Raw genomic sequence first — 18677 nt, 5'->3', positions numbered from 1 at the left:
CTCTGTGATTTATTGATCAATTTTCCTCATTTAACTTGATTCGAAAAAGTTTAAAAATGTTTTAATTTGTCAACGGGTAGTTTGCATTCTGAAATCTCCATTTACATACGAACAACGCGGTGGCGCGCAAATGAATTCAGTATAAAGTTGTGTTATGATGATAATCATAGACAATTCTTTTTCATTAAATGTGGCTAAATACAAAGAACTATCTCTCAGCATAACCCCTCAGACCCTATTATTAAACCAAACAATAATCGTGTAACCTAATTGAATAGCTAGTAATTGATTTAGTCGTATAAAGCATAACATTTTGGTCTAGAAGGGATCCAGACTAAGTGTAGTAAAAATAATGCAGTATCGATTTGAACAAGCTGTTGTCCCACCAGGAATAAAACGCTTCAAAAGATTCGGAACTTATTACAAATAGGTTGCACAGACTCACATATATAGAATTATCAGATGCAATAAAATACAGTATTAGAGATAAACTCAAGACATGCTGATCTGCGATTTTACATGTATCATTTAAATCCTTACTAAACTCGAATTACCGCCAGTTTCAGTTAAATTATCATTTACATCAAAACAACAAGTGTCTTATCACTACATGCGTTGTAACAATGATAATGTTCGTTCGTGTAGTAATAAAATCAAGTTACAATATGAACAAAATTAAGGAATTTGGTTGCGTATGCATTGGTTCTTTAATATGCAAAAGTGAAAATCAATTAAAGTAACAAAATATGTTCTGCGGACTGTGTCACATATTTTCTTCCTTGTATTGCTGCCATTCTATTTTCAGACACTTTCCGAAGATTATCGACGCTTTTTAACGAAGGATCAGTGTTATTTACTATTACTTAGTTTATTGGTTGACGGTTATTCAAATTTTTCACATCCACATTTTTCGATCAAAATATTTAAAATCTTCTCTTATCACTGTTTTTAAAATGATTAAGTTTGTACGTTCTCTGCCTTGAAAATTATTATGATATAAAATCGTTTCTTTTGTCCAGATTTATTTCTTGAGGTTGTTCGTATCCAAAATTGATCTTTATTGATCCATCATCATCTTTATTTTTGTATTTATTATGGGTACCTTAGAATTATTTCATTTTTAATGTAGTCGTGATCGGTCGTGTCTTGCATACAACCCTCTAATTTTTTACTTAAAAAGATGAGCCAGTTGATTACAAACAACTTTTGTGAAGACATCAACTAGAAAACAATAATATTTCATAGCGAAAATATTTTTGTCTCGCTAAAAGTCTATTCGCACTATGCCGGGACGGCCGATCCAGGACTATCCTCGTCGAGTTTTTCGTACCGTCGGTACGGTGAGAAAACTCGGCGGGGAATATTAGTTGCAACCAAATGGATTTTATACCGGATCCGGGTTTCCAATACATGTACACGCCAGTAGCTCAGGCATCGCCGATGAGGAAAAAAAACGTCCCGGATAGTCCCGGATAGGCCGTCCCGGCATAGTGCGAAGATACTTTAATTTCCCGTTTTGGACCACTGTGCAATGACCGCTTTTTCTAAGATTATGAATTACTCCCAACATACGGAGAGTCGTCGGCAGAGATGTCTATCTCCTCTGTGTGACGAAGAGCAAGCAAAATTTTTCCCCTCGCACTGACAACTTCAACGAGAGCTCTTCTCTTTCACATTTATACACCACTGTTGTGTAAAGTGTGCACGCATCATGAGTGCGTTTGTTTATTTCCTTTTACCTCTTCCACTGAATCGCACCAAAGTGCTAGAGCATTAGCTAATGTTTGTTTGTTTGTTTCGATTATAGAGGTTTTAACCTTAAGGTCATTCGCCTCTTCGGGCCAGAAAAACTTTCTGACCCCATGTGCGGGGTTGGGAATCGAACCCAGGTGGGCTGCGTGAAAGGCATCGATTTACCCATTACGCTACACCCGTCCCCCTAGCATTAGCTAATAAATTCTCTGAGGTGGATGCAGATACTTTCACAGAGGTGTACACGCCGGTGAGCACTCTGCTGTATGGTTTTCGTAGATGAAGCGTGGACACGCAAAATCAGCAAAATAAAACAATTTATCGTAAAATTTTCGGTTTTCCTTGCAAATTTTTCATAGCAAGGCCAGATCTACTCTCTATTAATTGAAGTTCACAGAAGTGTTCGCTCACCATCACGCGCCAGTGGTCACTTGGGTGTATTTAGACGAGAGCGCGTGTGAGCGATTCATGCGAAGAGAATGTGTTTCACTCGCGCCAGCTGCTTTAACCACAAGCACCCACTCAAATGCTGTCTATTCGACACTGAGAAGAAGTGCGCTTTCCTCTTTGTGCGGTGCTTCGTTTTTTGCATCCTCGGTGTGGCAAAAATCTGACTCTAGCGTGTATAACTCTGGTGAAATGCCATCTCTGGTCGTCGGAGGTGCTGCGAAGCAAGTGTTGACGGTAGTTGAGTACATTGTATCTTTCTAAACGGTGTACGGACTCACAACAGAATATTCGAGAAAACTCACCAAATCAACCAATCTTCTTCAAACTTTTAGGGAAACAAGTCAAAGCTTTATTCAACGATTTCCATGTTCGTTTTATTCAATTTCAATACCATCTAAAAATGCCTCAATCCTTCCTCTTAACAATACTCATAAGGTCTTATAGAACGTTTGCACCAATATTTTCTGCGTGGAAATCCATTTTTTCCTTTGATTTTACTTTCTTAGGATGGCCCAAAACTATTGAATTGATCGCAGCTCCGGTGTATCCGGGAGATTGAAATCCTTCGGCTCGAAGCTGTTCTAATCAGCCTTGTACCACTCCAAAACATCTTTCGAGTTATGACACGAGGCTGAATTCGGCCAGAAAAGCGTTGGACTATTGTGTGACCTTAGAAGTAGATACTTTCGGAGACATTTCTTTATGTTTATACGTGCCTATTGATCGTACCGATTGTCACAAATGGAATGTTCCGTTTTCCACATAAGCGAATCGATTGCCAAATCATGTATTTTTGGGCAAACTACGACATCTGCTTTATAACGTCTTCTGGGACATCCAATTTATGATGAACAGTGAAAATCCGGAGTCCCGGAAGTCGCCGGTAGTCTGCCTTCACGTACGTCTCGCCTTCCATAATGAGACAATGCGATTTTGTCAATATCTGTGTATAGAACTTTCGTGCACGTGGTTTTTCCACCGTACTCTGCCGTTGATTGTAATTCGTTGCCTTCTGAACTTTGTACGGGTTCACGCTTCTGAGTCTTGCACGAAAGCTTTACTCAAATACAGTTCGCCACATCTCTTACAGAATTACAGGATGCCTCTTAAAAACTTGAACTACCCTCTTGTGATCCTTTTCACTATACGGAAATCCACTTCACTTTTTCACTTTCGATTAAAAATTAAAGTTAAAGGTTCGTATTGCCGATTTAAAACAAGAGATACCGAAGATTGTGCAGTTCTCAGCTTTCTGCAGGTGACACAATGAGAGTGATCCGGATTTTCAAGGTGCATGCGCAGAATTATTTTACACCGCTGCTGTTTTTCCGACTCCATCACCGTAACAATTGCAAAACTAATGGTCTATTTGAACCTTTCCGGTCCGATTTAATGCCTGCACAGTTCCGTGCATGGATGCAAAGACCATGGACAAGACCAAACAACTGGCTTCTTTTTCCAGAAAAAATATTTCTCTTCTTATTCCGGTTGCTCCCTGTTATAAATAATACATTTCTCGTGATCATTGATGCCAGTAGAGATAATTATTTATTCTGAAAAGCTTCTCCCCTTATAACATTCGGTTATTTATCATTTGAAAACATTTAGACAAATGTAATATCAGTCAAAAAATATTAACAAACAGAAGAATCCAATGATTTGGTTCTATTCTCAAGTACAATCAACATAATCAGTATCCTCGTCCATATCATGAGTTCAGGCATTCTCTTTGTATCACCCAGTGATTGTTAACTTTCCACATTGACAAGACTTAAAAATAAATTGAACTTGAATCCTATTGAAATTATTAATTTTAAAAAGATGATCTGAAAAACAAAATATTCAATATCAAAATATAATGTTACCGACAATACTGACAACACTTTTGCTAACACCCACCAGTAATATTAATTTCAACAACTTGTACTTGCTTATGTCAATTTCAATCTATCACAAGCTGGTCCGAAACTGGCTGTCGAAGTAGATTAACAACTGTCAGGTTGTGTCCAAGAGCTGGACAAGTGAATATTTGCGTTCGCGCACGGAACTGTGCCGGCAGTGAACCGATCCGGAAAGGTTTGAATATGCCTTAATACTTACACAATATAAACATTACCCATTGAATTAGTCCCTCCCAAAATTCTAATTGGAAATACTCAGTGGTTACAGCCGATTGAAAGGGCTGTAGTTTGAATCCGTACACCCTTTACTTCGCAAATCTCCGGCAATGGGCCTAGTTTACCTAACAAAAAGATCCTCGGCTTTGAAATACCGAAATCGTTACCGATACTAGTCTTATTCGCCATTTCATTAGGTATACTGCTAACAGCAACGATTGTAGCTCTCTATTAGATTTTTTATCGTGACGTCTCAAATGAACGGAAAACAGCTCTGGCCTTATGAGGAAAAATAATAAATAAATTGTTTTTTACCGTCACTGCTAACCTCAATCGGATGAACACATTTTGACAGTTCAGCAGTACTGTTTACAAACAAGCTTAAACAAAATTCGAAAAACACATTTCAAACAATCATCTTTACACTTTGCAACTAGTCACTTTTATTTAATAAATCTCAAAAACAAACCGTATTCAATCGTGAACAAATGTTTTAAAACTCTTTTTAGGCGATATGGATCCAATTTGTCAACAGACAAACAAAAAAAAATCTTTTTTATAAACAGTACTGCTGAACTGTCAAAATGTGTTCATCCGATTGAGGTTAGCAGTGACGGTAAAAAACAATTTATTATCTTTCCTCATAAGCCCAGAGCTGTTTTCCGTATACCAACCAAGCACTATTTATGTCATTAAATTCAATGTTTTGGAACTCACATGGTCTTACCAAGCAAATCATTTGGGTTTAACAAAAGATAAAAGTCTCTTTTTCAAGAATCACACAGAAAAAATCCAAACGAAATGTAATAAAGATATTATAGGAAAAAAAATTATAATCTCTGTCTTAAGAATAAATTATTAATTTATAAACAAATGTTCAGATCAATTATGCCTTCTGCAGAACCAATTTGTTCATTTTTTTCCAGGCGTGGGGTTTACTGTGAGTTGAAAGAAACGTACCTTATTGTATATTGGTATTTTCAGTTGCTAAGTGTTTTATTCCCGCTAACTTCTGTCTCTGCAGTATTGTGGTTATTTGAAACTGACAAGGAAGTAGCTCTATTTTCCTTGAATGTAGTCAGTTTGGTATGTAGCCAGCTGATTTTGGTAGATGACCTACGATTTCAATGGCAATTTCGTGTCCCTAACGAAAGAAGGAATAGGCTTCTTCAAGCACATGCGCAACAAACATTCATTTTTTAGAATATCGTTGCTAAAAATCATCCATACTTCTTTTTCAAAGGAGTGAATTTACAACTTGCTTATATTCTCACTAATTCACCAGTTTCATAATTGTTCACTTATACTTGCAGATCTACGATGGTTACGATGACTCGGCTGAACCACTCAAGGAAGAACTCTGTGGCCTTACACCGCCGGAACCGTTCAGATCCTCATCTAATGTTGTGTATATTCGTTTAGACCATACGGATGCCAGTGGACCGACGAAGTTCCTTCTCAACTGGGAACAAATAGGAAAAGTAGAACAATCATCTGATACGGATAGCGCCAACGAACAGTTCTGCGGAGGTCATCAAGTGATTGCTCTATCTGAAAACGTCACCAGTTATAATCTCACTTCGCCGGGATATCCCGAGGGTTATCGAGCTAACTTGAACTGTAGTTGGATTTTTCAATCGAGTGTATCTACCCACCATCCCGTCCTGCAATTCAATTACGTCGATCTAGAAGAGTCGGATTCGTGCTTATCTGACTATTTATTGATTTCCACATCGGCAGATATGATTACGTGGTCCGATGCAGAAAAAATTTGCACATTTGGCTTCAAAGTTAAGACGACATTTGAAGGAAAGCCATTTATTAAAGTGGTTTTTCGTACAGATTACTTCACCAATCGAACTGGATTCACTGGAGTTGTTTCGTTACGATGCGGAGGGGTAATCACTGAACCGAATGGAATTATATCAGTGTCATCGGTGTCCAGCGCTAAGCAATCGATAAATCGAGTCCTCGACTACATGTGCTTGTGGAATATCACTGTCCGACCAGGAAGAATAATCGAGTTTCGCTTCATTTCGATATCAATCGTGAAAACACCAAGTGAAGGATGTGCCGGGTACGTTTCGATCAAGAATGGAATCGACGAATACTCGCCACTTTTGGGTTCGTTTTGTGGTACTGAAATACCGGCCGTGGTTAATACTTCTAGCAATAGAGGATTTGTTAAATATTACAGCGGACATTTGATTACAAACGAATTTAAGCTAGCGTACCGAGAGGTTGGATTGCAATGTGGTGGCCGAATTGTGCTGCAGAAAATTAATTCCACTGTTATTACGACACCGAATTTTCCGGAGGTACCTCATCCACATAGCGAATGTATTTGGACAGTTTTGGCGCCGGCTGGTGAAACAATGAAATTTGAGTTTGAGCGTTTCAGTTTGAAGTATTCGGGAGGTTGCTCCAATGAATACGTCGAACTTCGAGACGGTGGTACTTCCAGTTCCAGCTTGTTAACTAAGACATGTGGATCCGACACTGTTCCTTCGCTTTTAACAACTTCTAATATGCTGAGGATTCGTTATTTCACCGATAACTCCGACCCAGGAAATGGATTCAAGCTGAAGGTATCTCTGGCTCAGTGTGGAGGATCAATTCACAGTGGAAGAGGCACTATACAATCTAAAAATTATCCGATTCTCGGAGGTTATCCGACCAATGCGGTATGCGAGTATTATGTATACAGTAAGGTAAACACGATTCTGAACATAACCTTCCTTGATCTTAACTTACCAAGTAATACCAATTGTTCGAATGTGGACAATATTAGAATCTATTCGGTGGTGCAAGCAGAGAACTCTACGGACATAGAACACGGAACATTCTGTGGATCACAACTTCCCCCGTCGATCCAAAGTGTTCATAACCACGTGAGGATTGTGTTTACTACGTTCAATCCAAACCTTGTCTACCGTGGGTTTAAGCTTTCATTCAGTTCTGCCGAAAATCAGTGCGGTAGTGAAATCAATGCAGCATCGGGTGAAATCACAAGTCCGGGATATCCGGATAACAGTTTACGATTCAAACGATTCTGCGAGTGGAGAATAACGGTCCCGGAAGGTCGTCGCATCAAGGTTGAGTTTGTCGATTTAGACCTTTCTACGGTTAGTGCCATCTACCTACAACGTATTGGTTTTTATCATGGTTTCGATTACTCTTCTCGTATTAAGTTTGTTATGGGAGAACACAACAAGGATCCTGTGTACTCCAGTAGTAATACAATGATGGTGAATTTCTGGTCGCGTATACCTTCTGCGAATAGAGGTTTCAAAATTCGATTCAGCAGCGATGAACCTTCAATTTGTGTTGGTAATCTCGACGGCGACCACGGAATGATAGCGACACCTCTTAACCAGACTAGTTACACATGTGAATACAAACGATCGACGGGAGTGTTCTCTGAAGCCGCAGGACGGAAAGTGGGAACGATGGCTTTGCGTTTCACTGATATGAAAGCTGGACATTATCGTAGCGCATGCTCGTTGAACACTAGAGGCATATTTGTCAAACGTAGATCAAGTGTTGGTGACAATTTGGCATACTTGAAAAAGTATTGCGGCAATGCAACTGATTCCGATTTGCTTCGATCTCCTTTCCCGGATATTTCAATCTTGGCTAGGCAAGGCATATTCCTAGGAGAAGTTTACTTCAAATTGCAATACCAAGTCAACGATTGCGGTGGTATGTTTGGAAGCGAATTGCTCGGTATTTCACGACCTAACTTACCTAGCATGAATGGACCTCTGGATTGTGCGTGGTATGTGAATTATCCAGAAAATACATTGATCAGTATTGAATTTGCGAGCTTCAGGCTCGAACAGTCATGTGATAACGAATATCTTCTAATATATAATGGTCCAACCATAAATAGTCCTCTTTTGGGACGATATTGTAAAGGAACTGGAGTTGAGTTGCTTGTAACACAAGGCCGATACACGTTTATTGAGTATCACTCAGAAAATTACAATTCCAGTGGAAACTTTGAACTTAAATTAGCACAGATGGTATCCGGATGCGGAGGAACGTTGCACAAAAACTCCAATGTTTTTGGATCCCCAAATCTCAATGGAAAATATCAACCAAATACTGAGTGTATTTGGACTATCCGGGCAGATAACGGTTTCCACATCGGAACTCAGTTTATAGGAAGATACAATTTGGAAAAGAGTGAGAATTGTTCTAAGGATTATGTAGAATTTTTCGATCGAATTGGGAACGATTGGGTTTCCTTGGGTCGTGTATGTGGAAAAGAAACACCAAAATCATTCAATTCCACTGGTTCACTGATGAAGGTGATTTTCCGTTCGGACGCCAGTACTGAAGGAGATGGTTTTTCGATTAAATGGGAACAGAACTGTGGAGGTATTTACAACGTTGACCGAGGGAAAGGTGTCATGACAAGCCCGAATTATCCCATGAACTACAATCGCCTGATGACTTGCAACTACACGTTCTTTACAAACGAAAAGGATGAGTTTATTAAACTGAACTTTTTGGATTTCTCACTAGAAGATGGACCCCAAACATCTATCTGCATGTACGACAACGTCACTATTTACAAACAAATGGAATTCTATTCACCGTTCCAGTGGGAGAAAACGAAAACATATTGTAAGCTAGATTCACCAGGTCGTTTAAGGTTTAAGAATCGTGTGGCGGTTATATTTAGATCTGACCGTTGGCTGGAAGCACGCGGATTTAAATTTGAATATCAGTTGGATAAATGCGGAGGGCTGATTACCGAATCAACACGCATCGAAACGCCTGAAGTTACAGCGCAAAGTAGTGGGTTTGGGAATTCAATAACATGCACGTGGAACATAACAATACCGGAAGGAAAGAAAGTAGTGATCCGTTTTGAAGATTTTGACATTGAACACTCCGATGGGTGCTACTTTGAGAATGTGGAAGTGTATAAAGGCCTCGTTCGAACGTCGGATCAAAAATTGGCCTCACTTTGTGGGAATTTGACCGCTCATGCACCTGCTGTCACTATCACAGGCAGTCATGGTGTAATATACTACAAATCTGAGCAGTTTTCAAGTTCCCATCGGGGATTTTCAGCACTAGTTCTATTCGCGGAGGATTGCGATCATCAAATCACTCTGGATCGCAGCTCTAGAACCTATAACCTAAACGCACTGGGCAGCAATAACAACAAACTTCAAGACTGTCAGTACATTTTCAAAGCCCCCTTAGGATTCGGCATACAACTCTCGTTTGAGCAATTCCACATGGGAACCAAACGGAACATAACAGTCTGTAACGACAACTTCGTAGAAATACGTGATGGCTCAGGACCGTTTTCGGAGCTGATCGGAAGATACTGCAATCATACGATTCCTCCGATTGCGAACACGTTCAGTTCGTCGATGTTCGTGAGAATGGTTACCGATTCGTCATTACAGGGAACGGCTTTCGAAGCAACCGTTTCCCTGGTCGAATCCGAGTGTGGTGCAGGCTACTACAATCTATCTATCGGTCATGTCGAGATACTGAAGAGTCCAAACTATAACGTTGGAAATTATCCAGCAAACACCAGATGCTTGTGGTTACTGGAAGTACCGGTCGGTAATACAATCAACATTGAGTTCCTAGAACTGCAGCTGCAAGACTACAGTGACGAGCAGGAAAAGTGTCCGGACCGAGTGGAAATATTTGACGCGAATGTAAGTAGTTGTTTAAAATATGTTCTTTTCAATACAATTCCTAGTCCTTTTGTTGAGTGCAATGGCCAACCAATCAGATTTCGTGTGTACTAGTACCGAAAATAATATTTATTATAGCGGTACAATTGACGATTTTCGCACGGCCTTGAACAAATGCTTTTAGTATACTCTCGGATCTTAGTCTAACTTCCTAGGCGTGTAGACTTTGTCACAGAAAGCCACTTTGAATACTCAGTTATTCAAAAATTTATCAAGACTGCCTTTTGAAATGGGCCAAACTTTTTCTGCCGGTTTCACATAATTTTGGGTTAATGATTATTTTCACTGTTCAAATGAGATATTTATTGCGCATGAAAATTTCCATTGTCTTTAATAACTAAAAACGTTTAATAACTAAAAACGTTTAAAGTAAATAAAATTTATTTTGCGCATCGAAATTGTATAAGTATGATTTATTAGAGTTTGCATCCACTCGGGCCAAATAAGATTACATGTCGCTGAGCGCTATGCAATAATTCCGCTTTGTCCTACCCCACATTGCCCAGAGAGAACATTTTTCTTTCCGATTCGTAGGAAATACAATAATGCTCGAATTCGAATAACAAGGCGCACCCAAATAAAAGGTAAGTGTCACAAATATAATACACTTAGGTCTCTTTTTACACGGTTTTTTCGCACAGTTTTTTAACACGGTTTCTGATGAGAATTTAAAAAGCACTGTCATTTGTTTTTTGAAAAAAAAATAGAAAAAGGGAACAAGTCTGTGGGAAAACGATTATGAGAGCTAATTTAAAGTTTGAAAGTTAACTAAAATCATTCACTAAACAATTCACGAGTCGTTTCATAAATTGAATAATCAGTCTCCAGTTCTTCATTCCCTGTCGTAAATTACACGACAACGTCTCATCCGCTCAGTTGTGGTGTATGATGTCAGCATCGTCATTGATATCATCGAGAATTTCGTAGCGTTAAAGAAATAGTCGGATTTACAAATCTCTTCAAGGGGACGGGTGTAGCGCGATGGGTAAGTCGATGCCTTTCACGCAGCCCGCCTGAGTTCGATTCCCAACCCCGCACATAGGGTCAGAAAGTTTTTCTGGCCCGAAGAGGTGAACGACCTTAAGGTTAAAACCTCTATAATCGAAACAAAAATAAATCTCTTCAACTCTTCATCATATCGAGCAGTACAGTATTTTTTACCCATGATATACTTCAGCCTGACACATAGTAATACCTTTTCTAATTTGATCCATATTCATCTCTATGAATTCTTCCCCTTTAATTATGTCGCTGCGTGCTTAGATCTTCCTCTAATACCCATGTCTTCCCACTCAGTTTAGTTGAAAATGACTATTAAGATCGTTAGTGTTTACCACACATCTCAACTTCGGAATTGAAAAGAACTTATTCTCAAGCTTTATTTGCAGCGAAAGTGTTTATGGGTGGTATTATCAGCACTTCTTTAGTCGAACGTTCTAAATTATACGTATGATCGTTCTTTTGAAACCCGAATTCATTAAACAGAAGGCATGAACCATTTAGATTAATTGGCTTATCGTGTAACGTGTTTCATTAGTGTTCTAATTTTAATTTGGCATCCAATGTGTTTTATCAAGTATGACTAGACCTTCTCGTAATCTCAGCCTGGTTTTTGAATTTTCGTTTTTATTGTGAAGAAACAGTTACATTTTATCAAAAATAAAACAAACAAATACTCAAATCTACGGTTTTTGAAATTATTACGTCAAATTTTCTACGCGTTTTTTTGCGCTGTTTCCGCAATTAACGCGGTTTTATTTTACACGGATTTTTTTAACACGGTACGTAACCCCCGTGTAGAAAGGAACCTTAGTGTACTTTTAAAAGAAAATTAACGAAAACGAACGGTAAAGTGTGAGGGTGTTTCGAAACGCGCTTCCATTTTTTCGGTAGCTGGCACTATCAACCAGAAGAGATATCAAGAAAAGCCTTGCTTTGCCCCCCTTTCCCCTATAGGTATAAAATCCAAATTGAGCTCTGCGCTAAAAATCTGTTTTTCTAACCAAAACTTTTTCTACTCCGAACTTTCTCGGAGATGGCTGAACCGATTTTGACAAACTTAGATTCAAATGAAAGGTCCCATACGGAATTCCTGAACCCACTTCGTTTTCTTAAGGATGGCCTACGCGAGCAAAGCACTGTTTCATTCTGTATGTTATACTAGTTAATGCACAAACAATTCTTTGGGTTCTTTAAAAAATCAAATAGAAATTTTTTGAATAGAATACCACAATATTATACATGAGAAAGGCATTATTACACCACTAGGTGGATTAAAACAGGTTTTTATTATCAGGAATAGGCACAAAACACTTGAATGTATTTAGAAGTGCCAGTTATTGTTTTGGCGTTTTAGTATAGTATTTCGACTTCATCTGACATTTTTAATGGATCTACATCGGAAATTTAATTTCGCGCTATTTCTATCTGTTTGTTCAACTACTCAGTTTTGTGACTGCGTTTAATCAAAGTCAAATCAACCTTTTTTTTAAATTGATTTTTATAATGTAATGCTCAGTTTGATTATTTTCTATATTTAAAAATACCTTCACGAGTCACCCATACAACACTTTTAACAGGATGTGTCATTTCGATTATATCCATCCGAATAAAATCAGTAAAAAGGTTTGGCCCTTTTCAGAAGACAGACAGATAGATTCATTGAATTCTGCACTTCAGTGTATCCTCCGTCATCTACCGGCAAGCCATTTCCCGCTTTTTTAGTAAAACATTTCTCACTATTTATCAGCCCTGTTGATTTTCCAAGCTTTCGCTTCACAATAGACAGATATCTTACTATTGTACGTAGTTCTGGGGTGTTCGGAAAGTTTCAGTTATAGGCACAATGTTGATGTTGTGTCCTGCTTTAGCATAATGAAGAGACGCCAAATCAGGTAATTGCAATGCGGTATAGAATTCAAGACCAGGAAGCTGCATAAAGTCTGCGTTCACACTTGTTTGATCAACCATGACCAACCACGTTGTCTGTCAGCAATTCAAGATGTAGCTTAGTCGTTCTTGTTTTCAAACTGGTTTCCAGTTTTACCTTTTTATAAATATAAAAAATAGGTATAGAATTCGCTCAAACTTTAGAAAAACATTCCGGGGTCCGTAGGGCCGAATGTCATATACCAATCGATTCAGCTCGACGAACTGAGCAAATGTCCGTGTGGGTCTGTATGTGTGTTGTCAAGAGGTCGAGATCTCAGAGATGGCTCATCCGATTTTGATCAAACTAGTCGCAAATAAAAAGTTTTCCCCGTTACCCTGAACGCTATTGAATGGTTTTCAGATCGGATGTTTACTTATTGAGTTATATCAAGTTTGATGTCGAAATTTTTTGACCGTATCTGTCATATTAGACCTTAAAAACAGAATATGTTTCCAGACTTAGATTCCGTACTGTAATAGCTGTTCAACAAGCCATAGTTTGATAAAATCCGTCCTTTTCTGCGGAGATATCGACATTTTTGTGTAAGCGACTTTTCCCCTATTCCAGCAGTAGGAGTTTTGAGCATTGTATGACAAAGCAATGTACAGTGGGGAAAAAACGATTAAAAACGCGACTTTGCTCAATAATTTTATAAAAACATAAGCAAATATTTTCAAAGTTAGTATTTCTTATGCAAATTTTTCTGTATAATCGATCTATGATAGTTAGAAGATCCACAAAATTCACTATCATGCCCGTTTTGCTCCAATTACTCTTTTTTCTGACTTTACTTTGAGAACTAACTGTGAAACTCAGGAAAAAATTCAATTCAACCAATCGGAAGGTACTCCTGACATGCTCATAAGTTAGATAAATGGATTGTTTTTAATAAGATTGACCGCAAACAACTGTATTTTGTTTTACACCCAGTCACCTTTTTCCATGAATTTACAGATAGTGTTCATCATCGCATGCTTCGTGCTACATCGTTTTACCCCAATTTTCCGACAAATATAATTTTATGTTGAATTAAGATTCACAATCCCGGAGCAGATCCAATATGACCTATCAATATTGGTTCATATTACGTGCAAAACATCTGTGATCCAATTAAACACAATACGAATGACAGTACTAGCCTGTTTAACCCGTTTTACCACAATTTAATTCATAAGTCGTATTTCTGGTTAAGCTTTCTTCCACGTACCGAAAGCAGGCTGATTGCGGTTGATGAAAATCGATTGATATTCCGAAGAAAGACCTGAAAATAGGATTACAAATGAATTCAAAGACCGCACGAATCTTGTTATACCGTTTTACACCAATTTATCCTATTTTCAGGTCTTTCTTCGTTATATCAATCGATTTTCATCAACCGCAATCAGCCTGCTTTCGGTATGCGAGAGAAAGTTTAACCAGAAATACAAGAAATTTAATTTTGCGCGCATTTTGGGACTACATTTCACCTTAATGGTGACTTGGTATAAATACTAATGCATGTCGCAAATTGGGAATTGTAGTTGAAAGTGGAAGCTACACAACGGTGTAAATGTGGTGTAATAGGTGTTTTTTTTATTTCCAAGCAGTGTCCGGTTCCGCCCTGTAGAGTGTCCGGTTTAGCCCCGAAATCTCAGAAATTTTGGGTTTTGGATTGGTCACCTAATCGCGATTTTTATGGAATCTAATATAAATTTTTCCAAATCAAAAGTTGGGTATTGCAATTGAAGGTATAAGCTACACAACGATATAAATAAACTTGGATAAAAATCTTTTTGAAATGGATGCTTAATACAAATTCCAAAAAGTATCCGGTTTAGCCCCGGTCTCCCCTACATTTCCTCTTCCATCATATATAACGTATTACAACACTCGAAGAGCACCGAAAAGCTACAATCAACGACATTATTTATCAACGAATACAATCGGAATCATTATTTTTGTTTTCTGTGTGCCTGCGTATGTGTGAACAAAACAATGAGGCGCTGATCTTAGAAATGGCGGGTCGACTTTGATCCAAATAGTTGAAAATGAAAAGACTTCCCGTCAGTCAGTACGCTTAGAAGTTTAAAAGGTTATGTCCAAGCAAATTTATTGGTTACTATTCAAGATTCAAAGAATAGCTTTTTCCTTTTAGTAATATTTATGAAAACATGTGTAATATGAGAAAGGCATTATTATGTCACAAGTTGAGTTAAAACAGGTTTTTTTTGTCGTTCCGCTTCTCAAAAGATGCTGGTTTCTGATCGAGAGTTGACCGGTCCCGGAAGTAAAACGCTATGCCATGACGCGACATGCACGGAAAGAAATCCGTTACTGCTATCATGATTAGAAAATCATGAAACCAATCATTTTAACTTCTCATGAAATTTTGAGCAATAACTCTTCTCTCATGAAAATTAATCATGGTTCGAAAATGTGTTACTTGAGGAATGTATTTCTTTCAAAGCTCGTAACTCCAACTTTCTACCCGTATATCATATTTCAACTCAAGTGTTATTACAAGATGACATTATTGAGACGAATTTTGATGAAATTAAGTCAATTATTAGGAAACTTAAAAACTCCTGGTAATGATGGAATTTTTAATATTCTTATTAAAAATCTTCCCGATGTTGCCTTGAGACTACTGGTTAAATTTTTCAACAAATGTTTTTCATTGACTTACTTCCCAAAAAGATGGAAAAACTCTAAAGTAATTCCTATCCTCAAACCTGATAAAAACCCAGCAGAAACATCAAGTTATCGACCAATTAGCTTACTTTCTTCTATCAGTAAACTTTTTGAAAAATTATCTTGTTGAGAATGATGTCTCATATAAATGAAAATTCTTTTTTTTTACCAGAGCAGTTTGGATTTCGTCATGAACATCATCAACTTGTCAGAGTGACGAACATGATAAAAGCAAATAAATCTTCTGGGTTATCCACTGGAGTTGCTCTTCTAGACATAGAAAAAGCATTCGACAGTGTTTGGCAAAAAGGTTTAATAGCAAAAATGTCTTATTTCCAGTTTCCTATTTATTTGATCAAAATGATTCAAAATTATTGAACTGATCGCACTCTTCAGGTTAGCTATCAGAATTGTAAATCTGAATTGGTGTACGAGCAGGTGTTCCGCAGGGTTCGAGCGTAGCTCCTATATTGTATAATATTTTCACTTCTGATCTTTCAAATCTACCCGTTGGTTGTCAGAAATCGCTATTCTGTGACGACACAAGTCTGTTAGCCACAGGTAGAAATCTAAGAGTGATCTGCAGTCGCCTACATTGAAGTTTAAACATTTTCAGTGATTATCTGTCAAAATGGAAAATTAAACCAAATGCAGCAAAAACGCAATTAATTATCTTTCCTCGTAAGCCAAGAGCTTCTTTTCTTGAACCAAACAATAATCACACTCTCAAATTGAATGGCTTGGAATTGACATGGTCTGATCAAGCAAAATACTTAGGTTTAACGTATGACAAAAAACTCACTTTCAAGGATCACATTGAAGGAATCCAGGCAAAGTGTAATAAATATATTAAATGTTTATATCCTCTTGTAAACAGAAATACTAAGCTCTGTCTAAAAAACAAATTGTTAATTTATAAACAAATTTTCAGACCAGCCATGCTTTATGCAGTACCAATTTGGTCAAGTTGTTGTTCCACCAGGAAGAAAACGCTTCAAAGGATTCAGAATAAAATTCTGAAAATGATTTTGAAGCGTCCTCCCTGGTTTAGTACAAATTAGTTACACAGACTCACAAATATAGAACCATTAGATGTAATGTCACATAATATTATAAGCAAATTCCGACAAAAATCAATGCAATCTTCAATTGAATCGATTCGCTCTCTGTATTAGTTAGTAAGTTAGTATATAAGTTCCTTTTCCCCATTACACAATACAAGTAGGTTTAGAATTTTCCCTACACAAAAATCTCAGAATTGCGGAAGCAAATGATGTCCTCGTGGTAATAACCAAATCATGTATTCATAGGGCTGAAAAGTCACCACTTGTGGCTGAACACCCATTTTTTATATCTTAATAATTTCATTTTAACTCATATTCTAATAAATAGTTATTTGGAAAAATGTCACTAGTGGAGTTAAAACAGATGCTGATTTCTGATCGAAAGTTGACCGGTCCCGGAAGTAAAATGCTATGCCATGACGCGACATATATCTATAGACGGATTTTCAAAATTTTTGTGCAACATATTTTCGCGCACTGGCGTTTTTTCGACTCCATACTCAGAAACAATGTTTTTGTCTCAGTATGTCTAAACTTTGCCACACAATGACAAAGTGTTGCTTATATCTTTACATTGTCAAATAAAAAAATATGGCAAATAAACCATGAGTAGTTTTTTTGTGCTCATACCTTATTAGGGGAGAGAAACTTCTTGATACGAAACTTTATTCAAGTGTTTATACAAAGATCAATAATTACAAAAAAATTCAAATGTTTTAATTATAATTGTTCGTATTTTCAGGTAAAATCGTTTATATACGAAGGTCTGGGAGAAGACGTGGTGTTCCGAAGTAAACCATCTCATGGCATGAAATCATCTTTCTATCACGTAATATAAAGATGCTGAGAACTGAAAGTCGCAACACTAATCGTTGTACATAATTTTAGGGCACTCGCAATCCCAATGCTCACCATATCTATTGTGGAAGTTCCTATCTTCCGGCTACCTACCATTCTTCCTCCAATAAGCTATACGTTAAGTTCGAGAGTGATGCTGCGATCGAGAAAAAGGGCTTCCGCTTGAGTGTACAGCAGAATCAATTATGTACTCAAAACTATACCAGATTACAGGGACGCATTAATATCAATTATTTGGCCAGAGCGAAACCGTGCACTATTACGATTGTGGTTCCGAATAACTACACAATTTCCCTGTATATGGGAATGTTCTACACCTACGCCACAAACTGCGAGGAAGAGGGTATTCGCGTTTACGACGGCGCAGGAACGGATAACCAACTCGCAATGATGTGTAATTATGGGACGCCAAATCCCATCTTCTCAACTTCGAATGTATTACGGATAGATATACCACCGTCTAAGACTGACTTTGTTACAACGGTATTCGATGCAACGTATGTTGCAACGGATCAAGGTCGCGGATGTGGAGGTGAAATATTTAACTATGGAGGATTCTTCAGCAGCCCGCTGTATCCCAACAACAACCGAATAAGAATGGAATGTATCTGGACGATTACCGTACCGGTGAACATGAACATTGCTCTGAAGTTCGATATTTTTGACATGGGTAGTAAGATGACGTGCAGCACGGACAATTTGCAGCTGATAGAGGTAAAAGGCGAGGAACGAACATCAGTTCGGCAACATTGTGGTGGCGATATACCGGCAATTTTCATAAGTGACAGCAATGTGATACAAGTGGTTTACAAACAAACTCAAAATTTCGGTGGAACAGGATGGCAAGCAAAGTTCATGGCAATATTGAAGGGTGCACAAGTAAATGATTTTTAATACAACCAGTACTTTTGTATATCTTAACTAGTTTTTGTATTTATTCTCATAATATTTAAACAAAAAACAACGAATTGTTGTAACTATAAAATCGAATAATCGAGTTCATATTACGCTGCTTACGATTTCATAATCAATAAAGCAAAAACATAAAATATCAGTTTAGCAGCTTTCTACCTATATTCCAAGCTGAATAAAAAACGTTAACGTT

The 18677-nt window shown here is 37.8% G+C and overlaps 1 protein-coding gene across 1 annotated transcript in view; it reads left to right on the top strand.

Annotated features, from left to right (window-relative positions):
* The window catches only part of LOC131434199 (cubilin homolog), a 39659-nt gene extending 21166 nt beyond the window's left edge, over positions 1 to 18493 (top strand). The window contains exons 11-13 of the mRNA XM_058600853.1: positions 5633 to 10009; positions 17457 to 17543; positions 17603 to 18493. Of these exons, the coding sequence (XP_058456836.1) occupies positions 5633 to 10009; positions 17457 to 17543; positions 17603 to 18466 (5328 nt within the window). The 3' untranslated portion in view covers positions 18467 to 18493. The remainder of the gene's footprint in view (positions 1 to 5632; positions 10010 to 17456; positions 17544 to 17602) is intronic.
* The last annotated feature ends 184 nt before the right edge of the window (positions 18494 to 18677 follow it).

Source organism: Malaya genurostris, chromosome 3, assembly GCF_030247185.1.
Source record: "Malaya genurostris strain Urasoe2022 chromosome 3, Malgen_1.1, whole genome shotgun sequence".
NCBI classification, from domain to species: Eukaryota; Metazoa; Arthropoda; class Insecta; order Diptera; family Culicidae; genus Malaya; species Malaya genurostris.
The sequence above is the reverse complement of the archived record's forward strand: the minus strand, read 5'-3'. Positions and strand labels throughout refer to the sequence as shown.